Below are 27873 nucleotides of genomic sequence, written 5' to 3'. Positions count from 1 at the left end.
CCCCCAGTGATCAAATCCTAGCTCAAACCCTGTATATTCAGAAATTCTGAATATACAATCTGGCAGAGCTGTTAAAAATAGCAGAGTGTGACACTTTAGTCAAGTAATCTGGTAATTGAAATGGTCAGGAGTTTCAGGGTCCACCATTAACACAGCTATCAATGAACCATACTCCCTCAATCGCTCCTGAAGGCCGCATGATAATTATTTGCTTGCTATGTCTGTTTACAGTAATCATTTCTTTACATGTAAGTGGGCTTATGAAAAGCAAGCGCATGTTTTCAAGGAATGAAAAATACAGTAATGACACGTAAATCACTTGCAATTACTGACTGAAGTAAAGGCAATTAGTTAGGAAAACAAGTCCGTACATGTAACTGAAAGTGCCTGTTGTCATTTCAGTGCTTAAAGTTTACAAGTATTTGTTTTTTTCAACGAAGTTGCTAAGGTATTTTGGCCACCTTAAAGAGGGTTACCCCTTCATCAGAGCGAATCAAGGAATTGTTGGTGGGTTGTATGTAGTTTATATAGTGAGCTGTGGAGCTACATTATTTGCACTATATAAATCACATACAGCCCACAATTCCTTGATCTGCTCTGACAAAGGGCTAATGCTCAAAATGTCAGTGCTTGAATCTCTTTATGGTGGTCAAATTACAGTTACTGTACCTATTTGTAATCAACTCAAAAAGCCAAACATTTCTTTCTACTCCCCACCGACTCAGCACCACAGTTTCTTTAAAACTAATCCCTTTGTCCATTTCTTATAGTTTACTAGATGCTTTCTGTGTCCTGAAGGAACTACAGTCTCTTAAAAAATGACACAATGATATCCCCCTGGACTGCATACAGTTCGCTGGAACTTACTACCCCTTGTATTTTGTTAGAGGTCCCTAATGATTTACTGCTGCCCATATATACACCAAAAGAGATAATTTTATATTTTGACACTTTGAATTCTTTACTTCATACAGCCACTTAAGAAAGTGCATGCTCTTCACCTTGCTGGTGTCATATCCCAAGCAATTGGCACCACTAGTATGTTGGATAATGGCGTATCTGCCTTCAGTCAAGCTGTTCACACCATGTGTGAGATGCTTCATGTTGATCATGCTGATTTTCTGCTGCGTAATGCTAGTAACATGTTGGATTCCTTTGAACCAAGTGGTGCCACAAAAGTTCAGTTCTTGCTGGCCAAGAGTCACTATCTGTTGGTCACAGGCAAGGTAGGTTACAATCTTGGGTCACTAAATATTCCCCCTCCCCCTTAACCCCAATTCATCACCATCATCCATATCTCCCAGTACAGAATTGTGTGCCATGTTGCCATTTCTATGCTGTTCTGTTGAAGTTGCCGCAATCGCTGCCTCCATCCATGTTCTCAGGCCCATCACTATCAGCTAATTCTCCCCCCCCCTCCCCCACGGTTCACAAGGACAACCCCTTTTTCTACATGTATCACGTGACAGCAATGTGTGGGCTTGCTTCTTCCATTTCAGTGTTGTATAAATTTAGATATGCCAGACCAGTTGAGTTGGCATTACCAACATTATAAGGGGACAGAGGAAAATCAAAGAAGATGGGGGCAAATGATACTTACAGTCCAAATAGAACTGTTTTTATAAATAGTTTTGAAATGATTACACACACTTGTCATCCACTGGCTGCTTGAGGTGTTCTACCATAATTACCTAATGTTCAAGCAGCTCTATTTTTTTCTTGGTAGAATAAAGCATAAATAGTAAGAGTTTTGTGGATTGGGCAAACAATGTTATGTGATGATAACCAGAAACATGTACATGTGAAATGCAAGCAATGGCTGGACACAATAAGTTTTTGATGCTGTGATTAATACTAAATGAGACATACTGTAGAAACGGCCCTCTGTATGTAGAAGAGTCATTTGAGAAACTTGTAACTTGTGAGGAACTAAGTATTCAACAAATTGAAAGGAAAATCTGACTTGTACTTTGGCTTTTCTACCTTAACAGATAGTTGATGAAATTTAACACTTCTCACAGGTACTGCTAGCAGAAAAAAAGGATTGGCTTGTTAGTCACATGACAGCATGTGTTATTCTTCTCAACATGACATGATTTTGAACACTTTGTTGTGGTTTGTTCTTTTTAAACTGAAAATATTTGTTTGTTGTTTTTAGTACTCAGAAGGAGAGGACTGTCTGAAGGAAATACTTCAAAGTGATGTTTTCACACAGAAGTCCTACAAGAGTCACTTGCTAAAGGCTAGATTGAAATCTCTAGGTGCAAAGTATTCAATGCTTCCTGCTAAACTTCATGAATTGACTGTGACTTTGGGTGAGCAAAAATATCATTTATTGGTGGTAATGTGCCAAGATGTAAAAAGGGTTGCTTGAGTGTCTTCTGGATTTTTCTTTTATTGCACATAGACAGCTTCAGAGTTCAATATCTCCAAAATTATGGACGGTGCCTACTAATACCGAAGTATTTTTGTGCGGTTTATGACTATGCGGGAAAAGCAGACCTTAGCAAGGCCTATTGGAATCCAAAAAGAAAATTGGGAGTAACCACGCATTTTTCAGAGAAAATTAAGCAACAATATCTCTAAAAAACGCTAAAATATAGAGCAATGTATGGGATTTTTTCCTAAATTGAACCTTAATTATCTCTGAAAAATGTTGGTTACCCCCAATTTTCTTTTGAGATACCAAGAGCATGGTAAGTTCTGCTTCCCCCGCCTAGATTTAAACCGCGCAAAAATATCCCTGTATTAGTAGGCACCACCTATAGGAAACACGAGTATCTCGAGATGTGCAGAACGTATGCGCAGTAACAATAGTAGGCACCGTCCTTAAGCCTTCCAGATAAAAAAGGAAAATGGATCAAGGTTTATTCTTAAAAAATGAGCCATTGCAAAAATTCGGCAATTTTAAAGCACTTTTTTAAAAAAGCAAAATTAGAATTTGTGCCCTTTTTCCACCTGGCCCTGCAATTTACATGTATATTAAAGTATACACATGATGAGGTTACTTATGGATGCTTACTCTGAAGCAGGTTACACAAAATGAAGCCAAGACTTTTTTTCTTTGAGTTTTTACTTTGTGCAATGGCCAGCCACCAGGGGACATAATAAACCCAGTGGCTGTGCATGTGAGCACTCTCAAGGTCATGCATTCATTCAAAGGTTGGTGTGTGGGCAGTTTGTGAAGACATTAATAGACCCTTCTCCAAAATGGCAGCCAAAAATTCAAATAAGTTAAAATTAAAAATGTATACCAGCACTAGAAAGAGCACTAATTTACTTTAGTAACCCTGCAAAGTTTCAGCTTATCAGATGTAATATCAGCCGAGAAAATGTAAGTTGAAAAATGAAAAATTTACAGATGTTTGTATCACTGGGGGTATGACGTATACCCCCAGTCATACAAACGTCTATAAATTTGTCAAACTTCATCTTACATTTCCTAAGCTGATATCACCTAATATGCTGAAACTTTGCAAGTTTACTAAAGTAAGGGTGCTCTTTCCAGTGCTGGTATCAGTTTTTCATTCAGTTCAATTTTAACTCATTCAAATCTGTTGCCGCCATTTTGGAGAAGGGTCTATTCTTGACAGCTGCTAAAAGAAGAAAGGAGATGTGTTTCTTTAAGTTAACATGTTCTTGATAATTTTCCACTTTTACTGCAGATCCTGCTCTTGGTTCTCTGACTGCTTTGGAGTGCGCCATGGATGGTTTTCATAAGTTAAGTCAGATGGCTGAAGAAGTCTTTGGGGAGGACGTATTTAGCAGCGGCAAAAAGAAGAATAAACAGAAAGAGGATGTGTCAGGTAGGAGAATTAGATGTCAAAATTAGCTCCTGTTGTTGCCTGTGTAGGAAGGGTTTCTGTGGGGTTTTTGTGCGTTTTTTGCTGTTTGATTGTGTGGAAAATCGGACGAGAGTTACAGTGAAAAAGTGAAAAACACGGAAATGCTTGCTCTACAGGCTACTCCTGTAGGGAAGTCAGATTTGTTTCTGTGTTTTCTAGAGACAGGTGGAAAACATTTTTTTACAGTACTATTTTCTAGCATTTTTGTGCAGTCCAACCTTGAACCCTCTGCACGTGATTGTAACATTGTTTTAAACAGTGTCCTTTTGCAACTCAGGTCATCAACGGTAAAGGCGAAGTGCTAAATGTTTGTCATAAATAGGGTCAGGGTTTCACAGTCTACTATAGATGGGCCCCTATTCAAACGTGAGTTGAGCATCATCATGGGGATATTTTGAACTGAATGGCTGATCTTTGCCCACTATACCGGGAACAGGAATGGTGCAGTGGAAAGACCACTTTGTTCCACTGTTCTCCAATCAATGTGACTTGAGTTCAAATCCAAGACTATGCATTGTTACTAGGTTGAGTGTCTTGTTGGTTCTTTCCTTGATCAGAGGGTTCTTCTCTGGTTGGCATGGTTCTCCTCCGCTGCAAAAACCATCAGTGGATAGGAAGATCTGCTCTCTGGGATTTCCACTACAACTCCCTCATCTGTGCCCCATTTAGTCTCATGTATGAAAAAATTGGTTATTGCCAACTCTTGATAGATGGAATCATCAATTTGTTAGACTGCGAGCAGTTGTACTTTTTTCCTCAGATCATGCGTGCAAAGTGACGGTAGAATTATGCAAATGAGCTCGCCGCTCACCACTCGCGAGATCCATCGCACTTGCTACAGAACTTAGGAGAAGAAAGAGACTGCTCACAGTCTATCAGTTTGTTAGCCACAGCTATATAATTTATAGCAAAAGGTGCGATGTGGTATGGCTTGGTTGTAAGGCATCGGAATTGTTATCCAGAGGTCCCAGATTCAAGTCCCGCTCTGACCACTTGGATCTGTTTCACAGTAGTGACTTTTCCAAATCCAAGGCCATGCTTTGTAAATAGCCAACTGGTTTGCCTCCACACCAGTTGGGGATTTTAACAAAAGTTATGTTCAGTTTGTATATTTACTTCACTAATTTATAGTGTCCCCAATTAGCACTAGTTACAGTGCTAACTATACTTAGACACTTAAATAGAGTCATTTATTATTTTTTTATTAGTCATGATTGTGTACTTCTTCCTGAACTGACTCACTGTCGTGTGTTTGTCTGCTTCCCATTCTGCAGGAGAGGAGCCATTGATTTTCTCCAGAAGCAGCCAGAGTCTTTTCCATTTGTCACTTCTTGATGACCTTCTTTCTTCGCTGTTACAAGTTGGCCAGCTATACGCCCACCAAGGTGCTGTAAGGGAAGCCTTCAGGCAGTTTGTGGACGGTCTTGCTCTGGCAAGGCATTTTTCTCTGTCATACAGGTAAATTGTTTACTTGCACTATAAGCAAACTGATGTATTGAAGTGAAGATTCCATGAAGGTAGGAGGTGAATTAAGATGCCCACAGTTTCTGTGGCAGAAAGGATGACACCATAAACTAATTTCAGGCTCTTGACAACCTAATGCGTGAAACTGGTGGTGTTATTTACCTTCAAAAGAATATTCACATGGGTATAAAAGAAGGGAAATGATCATGGGATGGCAAACTTCATAGCCAAGCATAGAGCATATAGAAGAGTGCTTAGATTCCCATCCCATTCCACCCCTCCAGGTGGCCAAGTTACTTTAAGTTATCAACTCTGTTGATAAACCAAACATTGGTTTGTACTCCCCACTGATGCAGCAACACAGTTTCTTTAGAAACTAAACCCCTCCTCCAGCCCCCATACTCTGGTAAAAATGGCTTAGACATTGTCTTAACTGTTTGTAATTTCACTTAGCTGGATCTTATAAATCCATGGTTATGCTTTGGTTATTAAATACACTCAAAGTGTTTTGCCTTAATATGTTAGCCGGAGAAAAGTGCCTGAGAGTTGTAGGCATACTTGAAGTGGGATCAGTTGTGACACAAATCATCTATTAGTAAATCATTCGATATTTGTATGGATAGAAGGTTCTTTGTGAAAGCCGTACTTGTTCAACAAGTGAACTCCATCAACCTCATGGTTCAGATTACAAGTTTCAAAGAAGTAATTCAGTGGTTTTGTGTAAGTGGTCGCTTCTGGTCGACTCAAAAATCCACCATATCCACCCTGAGTGACTTTTCCATGAATTAAGTGTAACGCATAAACTTGTCACTCAACTGCCCACTTCCGATTGTTGTCTGTTTTCAGGATTGCAGAATTTCTTGACAACATTGCTCAGTTGGAGCTGAAGCAAGGCAAGACAGAGAAATGTCAAAATCGTCTTGAACAACTGAAGGGGATCCTGCAACCAGTTCTGAAGTCCTGCAGCAAAAGCAAGCATTCTGAAGAGGATATTGAAGAACCACTGTTTATCAGGCATCCAGAAACATGTGAATGTGTCAGCTGTGTTGATCCAGCACTTCACACAGTCTTGATCAACTATCTTATGAGTCTTTCCAAGTATTTGTCCTCTATCTCAAGATGTGACCAATCGATGAACATTTTGAAGATGACTAAGACAGTTTGTGAATGCGCTGAAAGGAAGATGGTCTATATTGTTGAGAAACTTCAGATGTCTAGTAAAGGAGGTGTTGAATCAAATGAAGGGAGATTTAAAGAATCCAAAAAGAAAAGCAGAGCAAAGTCCTCAAAGGGCAGAAAACAGAAAGAAGATACAGTCCTGAAAAACTCTTCTCCTCAGTTGATGTTAAGTCAAGATCGTATCACTGTACATTGCATGAAAGGAGAGCTGTTACTGCAGAATGGAAGGATTGAAAAAGCCAGTGATGAACTGTCAAAAGCAATGGAAATCCTACACTGTTTAGAGAATGCTGTTGGGAATACCCCAGTGTACTTGTTACCTGTGAAAGCATTCTTGCTTCAGCTCTCTGGAGTAACAAGATTGGTGCTTAACAAGGGATCTTCTAGTAATACTGGTGTTGACTGTAACTGGTTCTCTAGACATGCGATTGAGGAAGTTTCAAGGGACGACACAGTAGTCGCAAGAGATTCTGTCAAAACTGCTTTAGCTGAAGAGGAGATCGAGAAACCAAGGAAAGGCTCAAGTAGAAGGGGTAAATCTAGAAGCTCAAAAACGGCAGAGAAAATGTCTGTTGAAGATGACAGTAAGCCAAAATCCTCAAAAGCTAAGGGCAGAGGAGGAAGGAAAAGAGTGGAGGAAGCTGTCACAGAAGCTGATGAATCTGATGCAAGCATTCAGCAGAAATCAAAGAGGTCCAAGAAACCAACTCAGTCTGCCAAGCCATCTGAGAATGTGGATGGCAGCAAAACAGGTATGACTACATTGGGTTCATATATTTGTGGCCATTATTTTAGTAGTGTGAAATAGCAGAATAATTGAATAATTGAGTTACACGGGGGACACAATTATACATTCTCAGAACATTCATTGAGTTTGTGGTTGCTCAAAATAAAGCATGCATTAGGTCTTATTTGTGAGAACATATTTATAGAGACTGTAAGTACATAAAGCACCTAAAGTTGGAAAGTTGTTGTTGATCATTCCCAATGCTATAGTTCAGAGTCATAATACAAACAAATCCCAAAAATCTGCAAGTTCTGTCTCTGTTTACTTGGTAAGACATTCCCTGTTTGGTATTAACGTGTCATGTTAAAAGATATAAGTGAACAAGAGTTGCTGAGAAAGTTCGAACTTATGAAGGTTAAAATTTCAGAGTCCCATTTGCGTTTCACTGGTATGACATGTTGACCACAATAATCACGTGCTGCATTGCCTTTTTTAAAGCTATATTGCAGTTTATTTTACAGCTGATACATGTACCTGTTATCTGACAGGAGTTTTGTTAAAACTTGCAAACAAGTAACCTGGCAAATCAACTGGCTCTAAACATGATTTTACTTAGTTGCTTTGAGCAACTCAACTTAACTTAATTTTTCCCTGATTTTTCCCTGAAAAGAAGCTAAATTCAAGTTGAGGTTACCTTTGAAAACCATTATTGCCATCCTGGTTCCCAAAACCTCTATGAATACCCAGATCTGCTTTTAAGGATGGTGCCTACTAATGCAGATGTATTTTTGTGCGGTTTATGACTATGCAGGAAAAGCAGATCTTAGCAAGGGCTATTGGAATCCAAAAAGAAAATTGGCGGTAACCACGCATTTTTCAGAGATATTTAAGCAACAATATTTCTAAAAGCGCCAAAATATAAAGAAATTTATGGCAGTTTCTCCTAAGTTCAAGCTAAATTATCTCTGAAAAATGCATGGTTATCCCCAATTTTCTTTTGGGATACCAAGAGCACTTGCTAAGTTCTGCTTTCTCCGCATAGTTTTAAACCGCGCAAAAATATCCCTGTGTTAATGAGCACCACACATAGGAAACCCGAGAATCTTGAGATGCGTAGAACTTATGCGCAGTAACAACGGTAGGCACCGCCCAATAAGACTTAAGACTTTCCCCTTATTTTCTTCTCCAGCTCCTCAATGGCTTGATCAAGCTATACAGTACTGGAATGAAGCATTTGATCTTTGCCAAGCGTGTCCTCCACCAGCTCTGTTCTCTGACATCTGCAGGGGGTTGGCACTCTGTCATGGAAGATCAGCACCACAGCTCTCCATGTACTACTTGAACTTGTCCTCTTCAGTAACACTGAGACATCAGGCTCTGACAAGCACAGGAAAGAGAATCAAGTAAGAGTATCAGTAGAGGTAGTTTGTACAGTTGAATCCACACTGCGAGATACCTTCTGTTAGTGGACCGAAGTATCTCAAAGTGTATTATACTGTCTATAGTAGGTTTGATTGTAGCTACTAGGGTTACTGGTACTGTAGACATACTAGACAATGGTGTTTATAGCTTAAATTAATCTAGATAATGGGTACAAGACATCATAAAAACCTATGAATCTGGACTATTTAGATTGCAAAAGCCGACTACAGTCAAACTACTGTAATGTTGTCACCCTTATAGAGTGCCTGATTTAACAGGTTTCTGGTACTTTCATGCCTTTATACCAGAATTGTTTTAGTGACAATCACCACTTTAAATTTTGTCTGCTTTCTTTACCTCAGGAGAACAACAAAGGATGTGCCAGCTGCCTTGTCTGTGATAAATGTATGTATTAACGGAGTGCATTTTACCCTTCGCTGTCATCATCATCATCAGCATCGGTATCAGCATCAACGCCTTTCGGCCATTCTTTGGAAACAATTCTGGCTATAATATTCTTATTCCGGTTCAGGAATAACAGAATATGTAGAATATCAATTCCCAAAAGAATGGAATTCCTTCTGAATAAAATGCCCATGCGATCAGAATGAATGGAATATAATTCTGTTCATTCCAGAAACAGAGTAGGTCCCAAAAGAACATGGATACCATCTGCAGATTCCCCACAATAGTTTCAAATGAATGTGCCTTTTATTTAAACACAAAGGTGCTAATAATTAACATTAAGCTAAAGTACATTTGCATTACTTGAGGTGTCAGTCAAAGCACGAAATTGTTACATTGTCACGCTGATGTAATTGGTTGGATTGATTATTTCTTAATACTGAATTTGGAAAAGGACAGAAATCAGTCCAGAAACTGCAGGGAGACTTACATAAGTGAGGGATTGTTGGATTGTTTGGTTAGACAGAAGGATGAGATGGACAAACGTTTAAGGATAAAAATTAGTGATAAGAGTTTTGCACAACCTTGCGATGTCGCCATGACATCATTTTCAAGTAACATCCGTAAAATTCAAACCGTCTAATGTATGTGGTGAGAGGTGTGAGGTGATTAAGCATTTACATTTGTCTAAACAGAATGTTATTGTTGTCACTTGAAAATGATGTCATGGTGACATTGAAACTTTGTGTAAAACTCTTATCGCTAATTTTTTAGACAGAAGGATGTCATGACAATGAGCATTGCATTTTTTTGGCATTTGCACAGCTAGTAATGCAGCTATAGTTAACTCTGCTTCATCTGAAACAACTTTTCCTTGGCAACAGACTACCACTGTCATTTATTACAATTCCCTCTTCCACCAAATGATCCCACATCCCTCACTTGTGCTACGCTTGTCTCATGGTGTCTTCATATGAGCCCGGTAGATGGGACGAATTTTGTCTTCTGTTCACAGGGGAAATTTAATCCCGGTTACCAAGATGAAAAATGTCGAAAAGGCCCCTAAAATACCCATGGAACCACGTTCCGACTTGTTAGGGACCTTACTAGCCATGGCAGTTGAAAATGTTTCATTACAGACAGTCCCGGTATCCGGGCTGGAGCGTTTATATGGGAAAAATTTCCAGCTTGGTTTCTGTGATCTTGGTTGCAAAAACCAAGGTAACTGGGTCAGCCTGCCTTCTCATATGAACACGTTGAAATTTTTGTAAAGAAAAGAGTGACGAGGCGAGATCTCTGAAACCGGGCCAGCCCAGTCGACCGGACTCGTATGAAGAGGCCCTTAGTTTCTGGAGTGGAAAAGTCATGCAAGTGCCTTTTTACCCCAAAATATCCTTATATACTGGTATATTCTTTCCCTTCCAGGAACAAGGCAAAGGCATCACTCAGCTTGCAGACAAACTCTCTTCCTTGTCACTGAACAGCAGTACCTCAGCTAGACTTGCTCCTGAAATTATGTCCAAGTTAGAAGAGCTTGCTAAGATCCGAAAGGTGATGAAGTTCAACTCACTTTCTGACAGGAGTGTGGAATCTTCTTCATATCCATTTTCTCGTGAAGAAATGGCTCTTTTACAGAAAATTCCAAAAGGTAGGGTACTTGTTGGGTATAGAACGTCAGTGCAGAAAAGTGTTGCAATAAAGGAAAAACATGGAAAAGAAAGAAAATACAACAACTGGAGGAGAGTGGAATATGCAATTAATGTGAGAGGATACTGCTTCTCACCATATTGATGTATATCAACGTATACCAATCACAGCCTAACAATGTGATACAAATGGTGACACAACCATTTGACATGATTGTGGACGCCTGATTAACATAACCATGTGAACTACATCCCTTGGAACTGCATTTTAAGACAAACAGTTCACTTAACTGCTTACTATTCTATGCGTTTTGTTTGTTTGTTGAGCTGCTGGTAAATATGTGATAGCCTTACAGTGTTCTTATTCAGTTTCAGAGTAGACAGCTTGAAGCTATAAGTACGTGGCTTAATGAATGAGTGTTTGTATCATTAGTTTTATTACAGATGTAAGCCTTTTCACTGAAAACTAGTAAGCCCAACCTCTTAAAGGGACTAGTCACCCAAGGTGGATGTGCGCGTTGATGAGAAGCACTTTGAAATCGTTGGCCCAACTTTTTCAAATACCGTAGGAGAGTTCAGGAAGCTGCTTTCATCTGTTTGAATCGCGTTCATCTTCAGAAAGTTAGCTGAATGTTTTTTTTTTATTTTACAAAAGTTTCTTAGTAATTACAGAAGCTGTTTGTTGTGATATTTTTGAAAGCTTTTGCAATGGCGGAAAAGCAAAAATATTTCTCAGAGTTGTATGCAAATTAGTCTCAACTGGACTCTGCGCATGAGCCCCAGCTGACATAGTCCCTTTAAGTAGGGGTTGCTGGTACTTAATAAGAACCCTGGCCATGGATATACTTCTGATTAAATAATTGTTTCAATAATTCATAGAATGGACAGTGTGTGCCCTGGAGTCCTTCAAGCTGCCTGGGTGTGAAGAAAGAGAACTGATGATCTGTAGGATCAGAGCTGGCTCTGAACCTTTGCTTGTCAAGATTAACACAACTGCTGGAGAGGAAGACACCAAGGAGAACAGTGTATGTCAGGGCTGTCATTAAACCATAAAAACTATGGAGAAGCTGTTTCATAACATTAAGAAAGTCTTTCGTGCCTATTGTCTTTAATCCCTTTAAAACTCTGACTAATGAGTTCATCTTCACTATAAACTGTACTATTGTAGTTATTTTTTGCAACTTAGGCAGTTGAGAAAAGAAATCCTGAAAAAATTAAAACTAGAACAGGTTTGAAAGTTGCCTGTACAACTGCAATGGTCTCTCATTTGCTAATTCTTTCATCCACAGTTCAAATGTGGAAATTTATCATAAATCCATTTTGACTGGCTGCTTCCACGTGGAGCCAGCATCTTATATACTGTTACTCTAACTGGCTGCTGGTCTCCAATGTTGTACCATACTTTGGTTACACACGATCGACATTTTTTACCTTACCTGATTACCTCAGCATAGCTTAATAGTTACACTGCCCCTAAATTCTTGAACAACCTTCCCAAACGACTACAAACAGTTTGTTGTACTTCTTTAAAAGAAATTTTCGTGAATGGTTTTTGGCATCAGGCTACCATGTTTTGGAAGCAGTGTAATCCAAGATTAGAGCTCAAAGGCCTTCATTGTTTTACTTCATCAATTAAAGCAGTAGGTCTTAGTTTTTATTGTATGTCATGTGTAAACAATTATGTAAACAAGTTAGAAATAATCCTTTAATTTCTTCTACCAGTGATATTTTAAGCAATAACGTTTTTGCGGCTGTTGTTGGTGTTGTACAGTAATTATTGGCACTTCATCCTTGATACCAGTATTTTAATTTTTTTGCAGTCAGATGATGTAGTCATGGATCTCACTAAGCTGTTTCAGTGTAGTCTGATGGAAGAGTTTAAAGACATTATGAGTAACAGTGTCAAGAGCATGAGTGTTGACAGCACCTCAGAATGGTGGGCACAAAGGACTAGGCTTGACACCAAACTGAAGGTGAAACATGTAACTAATAATTTATTTTTTTTACTTCAGTAGTTACAGTCAGGGACAAAACTGTTGAAGCACATATTTTAACCACAACCATCCCAAGTGTGAAAAAGAAACCTATTCCATTGGGTAATGACTCACATGGCTGCAGCTTAAACCAATTTCTTTAGAAGAAGCCATCAGAAACTTACCATCCCATTCAGTGGGATGATGTTCCATCCCAAAGTTACCAACGGCATTTTGTTATGTTTCCCCAACAATTTGCCAATACCCATTTATTCAAAAGAGAACAAGTAGAGGAAGATAATGAGGGACAAATGACTCAAACGGCTACAGCTTAAGCAATTTCTTTCGAAGAGGCTATAAAAATCATTACTATCCCAAGGATGGGATGCTGTTCCATCCCAAAGTCACTAAAGGCATTTTGTTGTTTGCCAGTACCCATTTTTACAAATTAAAGAGACTGTGGAGCAAGATAATGAGGGACAAAGATCCTTGTTTAAGGGAACAGTGGCTTTTTAGAGATGAACCTTGTACCTACAAGACCTTCATTTTGAAAGTCTGAGGTCATAACAACCTGACCACCATGTCTCCACAACTCGGTCTGAGACTTCTCTGCTCCTCTGGATTAAGTTGCAAATTTTTATTTTCATGTCCAATTATTATCATGTTTACAGTACTTTTGTATCTCAAAATTCTACTCTCAGAACTTCCTGGAAAGACTTCAGGCATCTTGGCTTGGACGATGGAAAGGAGTTCTTCTTGGTCAACCAGTCAACAGGGATTCCCAAGAATGCACAGTGTCCACTGCCAGGCAATTGCAGGAGAAAATTACACGTTTGTGTGGATGTGAACCTGACATTCAACTTCTTAAGGTGTGCAGTGTTTCATAAAATGTTTTAATGTTAATAGCGGTAATGAATCTCTAAATATTGAGTTTCGTGACCTTTTTCTATCTTTTTTTGCATATATTTGAATTCCTAATGGGCTTGTCCTTTTTGGTCCTTATGATTTTCTTTACTAAACCAGTGTAACACTGGGATACATATGACAAATGCCATGTAAGACAAGTGTTCACCCTTTGGACAACTTTCAGAGTTGGTGTTCAGCTATGGGAGTGTCCATTTGCAGAGCTGTCACAGACTGTATGTTGTACTTTTTCAGGTTCTTGTAAGTTCCTCATCCCACTTGTCAAGAAAAGAGACAACTGATGCTATCACTGAGATCACGGGCATGGATCCTACATCTTCCTTCTTGAGTCAAGTAAATAAACAAGTTTCTTGTTCGTGCTTAAAACTCTTACGAAACCTAGCAAGCCTGACTGCGAGAAAGTAACATTAAAGCAGAGAGTCCACACACGTCAACAACATTGTGTACTATAAGGCCTGCAGTTGTGTCCAGCAATGTTGGGTGCATTCTTGTAGAATGAGAATGATTTTATTCTACTTCTGTAGCACTACTAACAAGATGCAGTTTAATTGCAAAACGTTTAATTATTTTGTATGCTAACTAGTTCTTCATACATTGCAGCTAGTTGATGAATTTGAGGATCTCACTAGAAACTTGTTCTCCTGTGGTAATGAAAGGAATGATCAAAACAGGTGTGAAGTATAATAATATTGTTATGTTTCTTATTTCGGTTGTTTACGGCAGGCAGTGTGAATTAGTGGCTGTAGGAGCTGACTTGAAATCCTAAGGCCTTGGCTTTTTAAGAATCCTGTCTCTAGCAGGCTCTTAATCTGCAGCCCCCTCCCTCCCCCCCCCCCCCCCCCTTATAGAAATATCCAATAGGTGAGCCTCCCACCAGCTGGATTCAAACATTTCAATGCTAAATACTCCCATGTGCTTACTACATGACTATCTGAACACATTTTTGGGGGTGGACTTATTGCTAACTGTGCCTTTTAACTGGTTATTTGTTGACAGGAATGGAAGCAGCTCAGACGTGATTTCTCGCCATCCTGTCATTCTTATTCTTGGCAAGGTAAGCAAGATAGTTACATTACTTTTTAGTGGGAAAGAAAAACGCTCAACATTTACAATATATTTTCATCTACATGCAGGATATTCAACACCTTCCTTGGGAGAGTATACCCATGTTGTATGACCATCCTGTGACGCGAGTTCCATCTCTGCAGTTTCTACTCTCGAAGGTAAATGTTAGGTACATAGCTTGCAGTCATGTTGGATCATGCGTTGACAGCCTCAGCAAAAGTCATCTTCATAGTAAAATGAAATGTTTCATCATTTGGTAGTGTTACATGCCTGCATGGTTCTTAACCTGTTTCATTAGTAAAGTGATGCGATTGGTTTGCAAGACTGCAGCATTGATACCCCTGGTACAAACTACTTTTCATTGAGTGTTGTATGAATACCTGAATGCCTTTACTGGTGAAATCTTCCCACTCTTCTGTATGTTTAAGGTGGCTTACTACAGTTTTTCCGAGACTTAGTGGCGCGCGCTATGATAGCCTGCCACACGTCAGTATTTGTCGCGCGTGCAAAAATGACGCAAGTAACCTCAAGAAGTAGCAAAAACCACTTCAGCACTTGAAAGGCGTCAAATCTCTTTGGTATATGTAGCGATAGTTTCAAAACTCCGTTCAAACATGTAATCAAGCCTAGGGCCAAAAAATTATGGCAAAAAAGTTTGATAAACATTCGGTAAAAGAGCTCTAATTTACTGTACCTTTCTCGCACGCGATACATGGCGTTACATGAGCGCGCGCTTAAATAAAGAGCATGCGCAATTCAATTCTTGTCCGAGGTTGTAAAAACCTGCCTTTGATCGAGGATTGCTCGAAAACTTACCGTACAACTTATGATGAAATTTTCACGGTTGATTTGTTCGGGTGAATCACGTTTGGAGCCAAAATTTTTGAAAAATCTGTAAGACAGATTTTGAGCTATTTTTGATTTCACATTCTCTTAGTTTGCACAAAAACTGTCTTACAGATTTTTATTTTACTTTGCATGAATGTTAAATCAGACCCAATTTCTTATTCCTGAAATTTTCAGGTGGGGTCATACGGGTAGAATTTGAGAAAAACGTGACTTAACCTACTAGTGCCCAGTCTCTCATTCGGTACTCGGTCGCTCATTTTGGCTATTTGTTGACGTTTAATTGTTCAAATTTCACATAGAATCGTAAAAGACTTAAGCAAACAGTAAATAGTGAAGGGAAAAACAGCTTGGAACGTTTTTTAAAAGAGTTAAAAGTTGTGCCCTTATACTCCATTAAAACTGTAGTAAGCCACCTTAATTATCTTTTGACAAGAGAGAAAGAGTACATTGTATCATATTAATTTATTATTTAATAAAGGGAGTGATTTCTAATGTCAGCCATTTTCTGGTCTTTTTAGGTATCCTGCCAGACACAGTTAACACGAGTGGATCCTGTAAAAACATTTTATGCACTCAACCCACAGAATAATCTTCCTAACACCCAGAAGATGTTCCAGAAGTGGTTTGAAAGGTAAAGCGTAAACCCTGTCCCGCTGAACCTTCTGTGCTAGGAAAGCTTTTATTGGTGGGTTGATTGGCTCAATGCCCATTTCCCATTGTCCTTTGTCCTACCATAGGCTGAATCCCAGGTAGAATAACTCCTGGATTTATTGAGACACTTAAATTCCCAAAGCGACTAGTGAGTTTTTTAGATAAAGTTTTTTAGACATTCCTATTATTTGAGGATCAAGTTGTTCTTTTCTCTTTGGCTTGTAGTGAGGATGGATGGCAGGGTATTACAGGAAAGGCTCCAACACAAGAGCGGTTCAGTAAGGCATTGACAGACCACGAGATGTTCATGTGAGTTTGATACCAAAAGCTTTCTGTTGTACAATTTATTTCAGTAGCAATTTAGACAACACACACTTATAAAAGAAATTTCTTTCCAGCTATTTTGGTCATGGTACTGGACGAGAGTTTCTGCAAGGCGATGACATCCAGAGACTAGATTGCCGAGCTGTCACATTGCTCATGGGTTGCAGTTCTGGTAAATTAATGGTAAGTGTATACCTTGATTTTGAATTTATTTCTTTACACATTTTCTTACAATGCCTTTTTTGTTAGGTTGGTGGTGAGTGTGAGCCAAGAGGCATGGTTTTAAACTACCTTTTAGCTGGCTGGTAAGTGTTTGGTGCTGTAACCTTGTGAAGGTGAAAAAGTTGTCAACGTTGTCAACTTTTCTGCTCTTAATATTTTGTGTGAATTATTGAAATCTAATAATCTAAGTTTGCTTTCCCTGAGCAAGTCACAAGACACTAGATTTACAGTACTCACTATTCCAAGTAATGACCAGAGGCTGAGCTATAATCCAGGGCCGGAAGACTGCTTCTCTAGCCTCAGAAATGCTGAAAACATTTTGGTGGCTACAATGTCAAACATTTTTCCAGGGGAGCATACCCCCAGACATCCTCTACAACCACTTCACACCCCATGGCATGAACATCACATCATGAACATCGGAATAGATTTGGTATTCTCCAGCACTGCCAACCCTGGCTTTGTTATAACTTCAGCAACATTTCAACCAAAGAAGTGGAAAAATCCTCTTGACATAGCCCCCTTTACCTTGCAACAGAAAAGGAGCAGCTTATCACAAAAGTCCTTTGTTGTGGGGTTGTGAAGACTTGTAGCCTAAAATGCCTTACCATTGGAAACTGTGCGAACCAGTTATCTTAGACCAGCTGGTCCTGACAAGGGGCACAAAACATACAAATTTACTTCAAATGTGAGAATGGAAATGAACAGGAACGGTTTGAAAGAGCCCAGCTATTCTCCAAATCAATTTTGGCAACTTTCTGGAATGTACTTGGAGTATTAGAAAGGCCAAAAGGCATTACAACCCATTGAGCTCGTTACAGAATGGAGGTAACTTCATCACAAAGGCCCTTTATTATTAAGAGGGCTCCTGGCATTGTGCCTTGCCATAAAGAACAGAGTGAGCCAGTTATCTTAGCCAGTCCTGAGAAGTAGCACGAAGTGCTCTTTGACTGCTCAAGCACGACATATACTCATCTTTGTTTTGTTTTCTGTTTTTGGTTTTCGTAATGGTATTGCTAATCTGTTGGAAGAACCAGGCCGGATAATGCATTTTTAAAGACCCTCAAGGCAGAAATCTTAAAATCAGTTTGAGAACTCGCACAAATGTGTTTGGAGCACTTGAAAGGTCAAAGGGCATCAACCCCAAACTATGAAATTATACATTTCAACCCCACAACTTGAAGTAACATGCTGTCTTCTGTTTTCCTTCAGCCCAGCCATTGTTGCCAACCTGTGGGATGTCACAGATAAAGACATTGACCGCTTCAGTGAGTCACTTCTGAAGCAATGGCTTGATCCAGATACAAACTTCTCATTACCAGACGTGTTAAGCCAATCTCGACAAGCGTGCAAACTGAAATACTTAATAGGAGCATCCCCTGTGCTTTATGGTCTCCCAGTGTACATCAAACAGTAAAGACTGCCATTTAGGGAGAAGTGATCGTTATTTTAATGTGCACTTAGATTGAGTTTCAACTCTACTTGAATCTTAAAGCATTGCTTCAAGGTGCATGTTGAAACGTAGCCATGTTTAAGCATCAGTGACCCACAAACACTGCCACAGAATAATCAAAATCGGCAGGCTGCAAGATGATTTTCGCAAACAGTTGGTTTGAAAACTGCTGCTAAAGAGTAGGTAAACAATTTTGCATCCTTGTTAAATGTTAAAGATACGTATTATTTAATGATTATTAGTATGACTATTTTTTTTATCATTTTTATTAGCCAAATAACTGTGTGTTACTGACATGACACGTAATATTAACTGAAATTTTCAAAAAGATGTTACATAAGGAACTACTACACTTCTTTTTCTTATTAAAGCGTTCATTTCAAGTGTGATGGTCCTTATGACTTTATTTAGAGTGAACTCTCCACCACTAGCTTTTAAATTTAACATTCCCATACGTGTTCTGAGAAAACGTAACTGTCCCCTCAAGCAAATGGTAGTATCTTTAAAATGTGGTCGCTGGACACTTTGTTGTTTCCAGGAAGTGGTCGGGTGCAATAATTGCACCCACGCACTTATTTTGTTGCACCAGAACTTGCCACACAGATTCATCCCTCAGCTGTCTGGCTGGGGTATGAATCTGTGTGGCAACATGAATATTGACAGCTGAAAATTCATCTTGGGGGATGAATCTCCAGCTGTTAATATTCTCACTGCAGTCAAACTTGTAGAATTTTGATAGCAATATAAATGTCTTTGTAATGCTGCAGTTCTGGCCCCAGTTGTTTAAAGAGCAGATAACTTGATCCAGTGGATAAGTTGCTGTGCAGCAGATAAAATTTAATGGTTGGAGAGCATTTCATCTGCTGGAGAGCAATTTTTCCGCTGGATAGAGATATCCACTCTTTAAACAACCTGGGCAGTGTCTGTGTCATAAGGGCCACTGAGCAAATTGTTACTTTTCAAATCCTGATGCATGCCTTCAGGGATAAGCAAGGAAACAATGATCCAAAACACAACATTAAAGAAAACGTCAATTTATTAGCATTTCGGCCTTGCCTTACCACAAATCATGTGACAATCATTGAGAATACCTGAATTACACTGTACGTTTTATATGTTTTATGTACCAACACATACTTTGAACCACATATTTTAGAGAGACACTACTCATTGCAAAAATTAAATACCTTGTGTTTGTGATAGAAATCATTAATATGTATCTCAAATTATTTTTATTGGGGAATACACCTGAAAATACAGCACAGACCCTATCTAATAAACTCGGATATACTTCTGGTAACAGGTGCTGTCTTATTCATCCAGTAGCAATGTCTGAACATATCAAAGTCAAATAAAGGATTCTAATTTTAAGCACCAAGGCCATTTAAGATACTAGTGTTTCACTGTTAGTCCAAAGTGACCTTTGACTTTTTTGACATTCCCAGACATGTTCCCAGGTACTTTTTGAATTAGGCTCAATCAATCCGTAGCAGTTGTTACATGCTCCTTCTCTGTAATTGTTGACAAATTCATGCAAAGTGGTCTTCAGGAAATGGACCTGGCCATTCCCTCATAATGGTGAGCTTATGCAACAGGACGGCTGAGGGAAGGGAACGGTGAAATATCATTGTGTGACCAACATGACATCTTCGTACCATCACATTTTTAGGCGATTTTCGACTAAACTCTCATCTGTGACAACCTGAAAACCACCAGCGGTAGGAATGTTACAATCTGGAGTCATGAATACTTGGCCTTCACGTTGGACATACAAGCACAATTTGCTGTCCCACCGCATCAGCCGTCCTGTTGTGTGTACTCACTAATGATGAATTTAAAGGACCTTTTCCAAACCTTGAAAAAGCTTTTTGAGAATTCTAAAATAAACTGTGTAAGTTATCTATAGCCTGTTAGAGCAGACCCTTTTCTGGCCTTCCTTTCACTCTTTCCGTGGTGGGTGAAACAGGCCAGAAAAGGCATCTTCTCTCCCAGGCTATGGAAATTACAGCTGATGGAAAAAATTGCGCTGTTGGACCCTACTTGCACCTCAAATACAGGCCATAATTATTTTACTTCTGGGGAAAGAAGCACAATTCCTATTTTTGCTTTATTTAGCAATTGTTGTTAATTGAAATTGAGTCCCACATGAACTTACAGAGAACAAGTTTAAAAGGAACAATATTTGTGCTAACATTCTTATAGACTACCTATGAATTATAAACCTATTTATTAACTTATTAAAAGAGGCATTTTTTGAAGTGACTTCTGCCGCAGTGTAATATGAGCTGATAGCTTCTTCGTGCCAACCAATCAAATTACAGACTTGCCCCAATCCAGGGACGCAGGTAAGTCACATTTTCACAAAAATATTTTTGTATCATGTGCTACTAATAACTTAAAGAATACCAAAACAGAACGGACATGTCTTAAATAGCAAAATGGCCACGTTCAAAGCCCCCTGAGATGATTTCAATGCTGGTCTGGATTCTTGCAAAAATTGAAAGGCAGCATTTGCACTGAAAAGTCAGGAGAGCAAGATTCATGCTCTCCAGTGAATTTTCTATGCAAATCCTTTAAATTACCATCATAAAAATGACTCCTTTAAGGACGGTGCCTACTTTTGCTACTGCGCATACGTTCTGCGAATCTTGAGATCCTCAGGTTTCCTATGAGTGGTGCCTGCTAACACAGATATTTTTGCGTGGTTTAAAACTATGCAGAGAAAGCAGAACTTAGCAAGTGCTCTTGGTATCCAAATAGAAAATTTGGGGTAAACATGCATTTTTCAGAGATAAGAAAGCTTCAATTTGGAGGAAAATGCCATACACTGCTTTGTAGAATAATTGTTGCTTAATTATCTCTGAAAAATGTGTGGTTACCCCAATTTTCTTTATGGATTTCAATAACCCTTGCTAAGCTCTACTTTTCCCGCATAATCATTGCACAAAAATACCTCTGTATAAGTAGGCACCATTCTTAACTCAGGGTCTCAAATGTGGCCATTTTTTGACATTTTCTCAGTTTGTGATGTATTTCATAGAGAAAAATGCCCAAGTGTCAGCGATCCTGTTGCAGTGTTTTGATCCTTGGATTACTTCGCAAACCTAATACACCTGTTGCTCATCATGGAGGTGCAGTTGTTGAACAGTGATAAAAAAGAAACCAAAACTACAGTGTGTGTTAGTTAATGTTGTTTATCCTCCTTGAGGAACTGGAATACTGATGAAAAGTCTAGCTTGGCATAACCGTCATTGCACATTATTCTGTAAATCTGGTGAGCCAGTGAGCCCATTGGTGTGGGAGTCTTGGTAGCTGTCGCAGCACTCTGAGCAAGTCCCAGATCCTACAACAGATGACAAAGCCTCCTTAAAATATTACCAATACATACATTAACATGTTTTGCCTACTTTTTATGTTTACAGTGTCCCCTGTTAGCTTCATGACTGTACATCTTATAAAACTAGCTATTTAAAGTACTTTTAAAAATATTGGATGATTTAGAGTTGAAATGGTCAATATATTGAAATTGCTGTCACAATTTCTTCAGGAAGGGGATTCCATATTCTTGGGAAAATGAGAAGTTAAAACATCTTTATTTGCTTGAGGAACTCTATACTAGTTAAATAAATGGTGCCACGGTTTCTTTCACTATTGGGTTTCAAATAATTTTCTGCCTGGATGCTGGTTAGTTCATGGGAGAGTTTGTAATGTGTGAAGGACTATTTTGTCTATGCAAAGGTTAAGTGGTAGCTAGTGGAGCTGGGTTACACTGCTTAGATAGGCCTGCCACCAAAACTTTACCTTCCTAAGGACAAAACCATAAGCTACATAGGCTACGTTCGATGAAACATGAACATGATCCCCCTTCACCACTCTCTTGCAGTTCGATATGGCCATGTCCTAAAAATCACTCCTAGCTTACCTTCACCATTAGCTGTGATGCAAAGCCTCCTTGGTAGTTGTTACTTGAAGGAATTCCTTCAATAATTCCAGGGCATGGATTGTATGTGTCGCTTGACCAGCAGCGCCCAGTGCTCATGTTGATCACCTTTGCGATCATTTCTGGTTCCAGCCCAAGACGTATTGCAAGATTGGTGGCTTCTGAGACTCCTATCATACTCACTGCAAGCAGTAAATTATTACAGATCTTTGCTGCCTGGAAAAAAAATAATGTGCACATACATTGGTACACCTGACTTTTGTGGTATTTCTTTTGTGTTCTCTTAAAGTGATTAATAATGCATGAAGATAAAACAAAGGAAATCCGTTCCATGAAGGAAGTTTGGAAAAGTAATCTTAACTATCATACAATTTGGCGAACTTCTTTGCTTTGAATTTCTCAAAGAATTATTAAGGGTTTGAGAAGCTATGTCAAACACTCAAAAGAGTGTTTCATCTAATTTCCAAACACCTCAAAGTTGGTTTTAAAAACTCAACTTCACCAGATGAAACACTCTTCCTCGTTAAGACCCTTGAGTCCTGGCATACTGCGAAAACTGTTGATGCTGACAATAACTCATGTCCACTCCCTAATCAATACCTCATTCTTCTTAACAAATAATGTTTTTCACACTTATCACCTGTTTTGTACATTTTTTGTATTTATTAGTCCTCATTTCATATTCTCTTCATATTTTATCCGTTGAAGACAACAGGGACTAGTTGCATAAAACTTAATGGCCGGCGTAAAAGGTATCATCAGAAGTTAAAATACTGAATGTGACTGGGCTGAAGGTCTGGCGTTGGCAGTTACGCCCGACGTTAAATTTTATGCAACTCACCCGAGGACGGTTGTTGAAAGCTCACACCTTTTCAATTTTTAACCAGAGAACGTTTTAAAATTTTTAATCACCATGAATCCTGGTTATGGCTCTTCAATTTTCCTACTCTTCCTCGTGTTTGACATGCAACTTCTAACACGGAGGGGCTGGGGGTGCTGAATAGTGATTAGGCCTGTTAATTATTTCCCTTACGTTACTAAAGCACCAAACATCTATTCAACCAAGATGGCCTTGCTGCTTCAAAGTGAAGGATCATGGGTATTACAACCACAGGCTACCCATCATGTGTATAGCTCCCTCACCTCCAAAACAGCTATGGTATCAGAGCATTCAAAAGTGAAACAGTCTTACACAATAATTCATACCTGTCCAGTACCAGAAGGCCCTGTGTGTATCACATTCTTTCCCATGTGTTGTAGTACTTTGACAGCCTGTTCATAGCCTTCTTCTTTGCCGCCAACCATGAATGTTAAGGTTCCTCCTTTAGCTGCAGTTACACCTGTGATAAATTCAGTTCAAGAGAAAATAATCAATATACAGTCGAACCTGAGCGGTCACTCTCTATCAAGCGGTCAGTTGTCAAAGGCCCGAAAATTACTTCCCTTAATTACTGTAATCCTGACTTCTATTAAACGGTCACCTCTATCAAGCGGTCGCGGTCACCCTAAACTAGGTGCCAACGAGCTGTTTCTATTGTCTTGACCTGTTTTAAACGGTCACTTTGTAAAAGTAAACCACTTAAATATGGTAACAAATGGCGTGCCAGGCAATTGAGTTTCTAATGAGCTGTCATACCATTTTATCGCCGAACTTTCTTCACCAAGTAAGTGATTTTTGAGCGTTTTGGTGCATAAATTGTACACTAAGTTATCAAATGTTGTATCGAATGTCGTTTTTATTGTGTTTGACATGTATTCTGTGCAACCTGTATTAAGCGGTCACTTAGCCATTCCCCGAGGGTGACCGCTTATGACAGGTTTGACTGTAGGTCTTTCCAGTCTTATAAGATATTACATGTATGGTGAATACCTTTAAAGAGTGTTCTTCACTGTTTGATCTATTTTAATTTCAATATTTGTCCCAGGTTAGTGTGAACTTTGATTCAAGTTTATTTACTGATTATTAACAATTTCTGTAAAAGATTTTTGTCACTCAGTTTCAACAGAGACTCTTCTTTACCATTAGCTTAAAACAAGCTTTTTAAAGATCTTTAACAAGCGCACTGAAAACCTATTAGCTTTCAATCGTACATTAGCCTTAATCTGCTTTCAAACAACCTGGCCCTGATGCTGTAGAAATTGTGACAAAAATTAAAATTTCACATCTTGAATGTTAATAACTATTATTAGGAAATGTTTTAGCATCTCGCCTACCATGATAGATTGATTATCTGGTAGATAAACTGCATTTGGTTGAAACCAACATGAAAGAATTATATAATAATGGCATATATAATTATTAGCTTTGACACCACATTTATGGTAGAGGGTAACAAAATTGATTCACACCTCCAGACACTGGTGCATCCAGGAATGTTGCCCCTTTACTCTGCACAATTTCCCCAACTTCCCTTGCAACAGATGGTTCTATTGTACTGGTGTCAATCAACAGTGAGCCTGGCTTTACAGCACTGAAATTAAAATGAGAAAATAAGCAATGTCAAAAAAAGGACTGCAGTAAATCCAAAGGCGTATCTCCTACAAAGTCGAAAAAGACTACTGGTGAATTTTTAATGAATTTTTGTAAGTGGTTTACCAGGACACCCTTCCTACTAGAAGCTTAGTTACTCACAGGTGAACTCTGACACCTTACAAAATATAATATAGAGAGCAGCCCATTGGGACAGGGGAGAAAGGGAATAGTGGTAGAAATTGCTACTAGTTCAAGCTTTATAGATAACCTGGGGTAAGCTTGGGTGATGTCACTTACACCATTTTTGGCAACTTAATAATTATTGTATTCGTCGTCTTGTTTATAATTACATCCTAAAGGGTCTCACTGTTATGTGAATCAAACCATTGTAATTTGAAGAGTGCCATTTGATCAACAAGCTTTGCTGGATCCAGAACTTTCCATGAAGCAGGGCCAGTAGATAAAAGGGATGGGGTTGACTTTGTATAAGAATGTACAAACTCAGAAGCCTCCGCAATAAAGGTGGGCTTATACTATTTGAAAGATTTTGGCATCCGAGACAAAATGCGAGGTTTGGAGGGCCTATATTGAGAATGCTTCAATGGGATCAAAATATTTGTTTTGAGAGTAATAAATATGCCTTTCAGTTTACAATTAGTTTTTTAAATGTACAAAACTACAATACTTTAGAGTATTTTTAAAAATTAAAACATTTACATGCTCAAAATAAATGACCATTGATACTAACCATAAAAAAACCATGCTGGAGTTTTGAATTTTGTTTTGAACATACCTGAGAATCCCATTTTCACCACAGTATACTTCTTTCACATTTGGGCTAAAAAATAAATTATAAAAGAATTTCTCAGTCATCATAAAAATAATCTGGCAGGCTTGATTTCTGGCCATATTTTGTGATTGCGTTTCACTGCAAATGGATGGAAACCAGACTCACTAAATGGCTGGAAATTTAACCTGTTCTAGTGACTACATCAAGGATGACTCCCTCTCCAAAATGTACAATGTCATTATTGTTACATACACGTCTGAGGAAAAAGCAAATCAATAGTCTCTGTCTACATGGCAACATTGCTGGAAAAGTGTGTGTGGGGGAGGGGGTACTCCATGTAGGCCTGGGCTGTATGGCAATGGTCTGCCTGAAAGGCACCAGTTTTCAGCTATTTTGGTCAAATTTGGCCTGTTTGGGTCTGAAAAAAAGGGTTTTAAACTACTAGGGTATATAACAAGCTCTCAGAATAGTAATCCTTTTGCTGGCACTAGTATACTGATAATCAAATATCTTACATAACTTCCAATCAACTCACATGGAGAGAGAGAAAAAAATCTTTGACCTTAATAGGATTCAAACCCAACAGCCTGGAACAGAACTCTGTTGCTTTACCAAATAAAATACAAGGCCAGCTTAGGTTCAGTCTGATGGATAATTTTAACACTAGATGTTTTGTGTGTCTTCGGCTTCTAAGACCCTTTCAGTGTTAAAACACACAAGTAAAAAAATAACAAATAATGAAGCCCGGGTTGTTTTCATTACACAACCAAAACAGTCATTAGTTGCATGTTAGAAGTGTGTCACTTGCCACATGGAAGACTTCCTGGACTTTTCCATGCCTCATTACACATCAGGCAGATATTGTTACAAAATAATATACTTCTGCTGCCAAACACTCTTGGGACTTACCTAGATGGTAACATGGTGATGATCGTTGATGCTTGAGATGCTACTTCACTTGGGCCGGCAGCAGTTGCCGCACCCAGTTCTCTAAGATCCACCACAGCTTCAGGAGACACATCATGCACTAGCACCTTATGCCCTGCACCCAGAAGATTCTTAGCCATTGGACCCCCCATGTTACCGAGACCAATGAAACCAACAGGTTCTTGCTAAAGTAGAGGAACAAGTTTTTGTAGCAAAAAATTAATATAATATTATGATGATAACAACATCACCAATAATATGTCAAATAATTTTCATTAAACATCGCTTCTGAAAAATTCATGAATTGGAAACTTTTGGCACTAGGAAAAGGATTTTAAGAAAAAAAATTGGAGGGGATGTAGCTGTGCCAGAAATTATGCATCCAGTCGTGTTTTGAACTTTCTATACAATTTCCCTATATTTTTTCCCACAAATTATTTTTAGTAGCAGTTCATGGCTGGTTCGCTGTACAGACAAATGTATAGTATGTCAAAATGCAACTAGATGCTTTCTAGCTACATTCCTCAGTTATTTTCTGTAAGATCCTTTTCCTAGTGCCAAGAGTTTCCAATTCATGAGTTTTTCAGAAGCAATGTTTTATGAAATTATTTGAAATAGGATTTCCATACAAACACTGTTATTTCAAGTGGTGTTTGCCTACTCGTCAAAATGGCGTCAACAACCGTGATAAGGCCTATGTATGGGGCTCTGTGGAAATCAGTCCAATTTGCACTTTTCAGATTCACACAATTGACATTTCTGGGCCTTGGTGAAGATATTAAGAAATTATACTCAAAATTGGCCAAGCCCCCAGACACACCCCCGTCTTGCCCACTCATCAATTCAAATGAACCGTACGTGTGATTTTTCAAGTTAAATATATTTTCATCCCTCAAACCCCCAAAATGAACTTAATTGTTATAAATGATCACTGATCAGATACAGTTAAAAGAAAATTCGAAAATTACTAGGGTTCATTAAAGGACAAAGAAAAACGTAAGCCAAGAATAAATATCGAACTTTTGAACTTGTCCAGGTCCTTTTCAATCACTTTACATCATAAAATAAATTAGTTAAAGTAATAGTTTCATTGTATGGATATTTATAGAAACCAGGAGAAATCATCCCCGTAAAAGCAAATTTTCGTTACTATCCACGTGTAATGTATACAATGGTGAATATTTCCTAACCTGAGAAGAACCGCCATCTGCAACAGATCAAAGGGGTACAGTTAACTTTTAGCAAACTCAAATGGAGGCAAACTTTCGTCCACTAAAAAATATAAACTTACTTGAATATAAGCGGCACCACAAAGCTCGTCGGGCAAACGATCGAAGCATAAAATTTGCGGAAGAGATAGTCGCCATTTTGACCCGCGACCAGAAAAAACCGTCATGTATGCTACGTAAGATATCCTAACGCTGAAGAAAAAGGGCGCGCACTCTTTTGCGAGTAGCACCGCTGTTCCGTCTACAGGAAATCTTTAGTAAAAAGCATGGCACGATGGTCGAAAGTTGCGGACTTTCTGCAAAGATCAATCACTTTTACTTGTATGGCAGCGACGGTTTATTTCCTTTTATTGTCTGGGAGGAAT

At 38.8% G+C, this 27873-nt stretch overlaps 2 protein-coding genes across 2 annotated transcripts in view; one reads left to right on the top strand and one right to left on the bottom strand.

Moving 5' to 3' along the window:
• Positions 1-20025, top strand: part of LOC146455502 (uncharacterized) — a 30003-nt gene extending 9978 nt beyond the window's left edge. Inside the window, exons 11-30 of the mRNA XM_085094221.1 lie at positions 975-1226; positions 2159-2315; positions 3666-3806; positions 5120-5303; positions 6156-7240; positions 8405-8618; positions 9000-9042; positions 10468-10690; positions 11568-11713; positions 12509-12661; positions 13363-13530; positions 13820-13918; positions 14186-14256; positions 14582-14639; positions 14719-14808; positions 16018-16130; positions 16376-16459; positions 16549-16657; positions 16724-16779; positions 17909-20025. Coding sequence (XP_084950347.1) covers positions 975-1226; positions 2159-2315; positions 3666-3806; positions 5120-5303; positions 6156-7240; positions 8405-8618; positions 9000-9042; positions 10468-10690; positions 11568-11713; positions 12509-12661; positions 13363-13530; positions 13820-13918; positions 14186-14256; positions 14582-14639; positions 14719-14808; positions 16018-16130; positions 16376-16459; positions 16549-16657; positions 16724-16779; positions 17909-18113 — 3651 coding nt within the window. The 3' untranslated portion in view covers positions 18114-20025. The remainder of the gene's footprint in view (positions 1-974; positions 1227-2158; positions 2316-3665; positions 3807-5119; positions 5304-6155; positions 7241-8404; positions 8619-8999; positions 9043-10467; positions 10691-11567; positions 11714-12508; positions 12662-13362; positions 13531-13819; positions 13919-14185; positions 14257-14581; positions 14640-14718; positions 14809-16017; positions 16131-16375; positions 16460-16548; positions 16658-16723; positions 16780-17908) is intronic.
• Positions 19168-27677, bottom strand: LOC146455501 (3-hydroxyisobutyrate dehydrogenase, mitochondrial-like). The gene is made up of 8 exons (XM_085094275.1): positions 27571-27677; positions 27470-27486; positions 26262-26464; positions 25356-25400; positions 24439-24560; positions 23296-23429; positions 22072-22305; positions 19168-21492 (listed from the first exon to the last, which is right to left on the bottom strand). Exons 1-8 carry the CDS (start codon positions 27644-27646, stop codon positions 21334-21336), a joined length of 990 nt encoding a protein of 329 aa, XP_084950401.1. The 5' UTR covers positions 27647-27677; the 3' UTR covers positions 19168-21333.
• Positions 27678-27873: the final 196 nt, after the last annotated feature.

The sequence above is a fragment of the Pavona decussata genome, unplaced genomic scaffold (genome assembly GCF_977016875.1).
Source record: "Pavona decussata unplaced genomic scaffold, jaPavDecu1.1 SCAFFOLD_273, whole genome shotgun sequence".
Classification (NCBI taxonomy): Eukaryota; Metazoa; Cnidaria; class Anthozoa; order Scleractinia; family Agariciidae; genus Pavona; species Pavona decussata.
The sequence above is the reverse complement of the archived record's forward strand: the minus strand, read 5'-3'. Positions and strand labels throughout refer to the sequence as shown.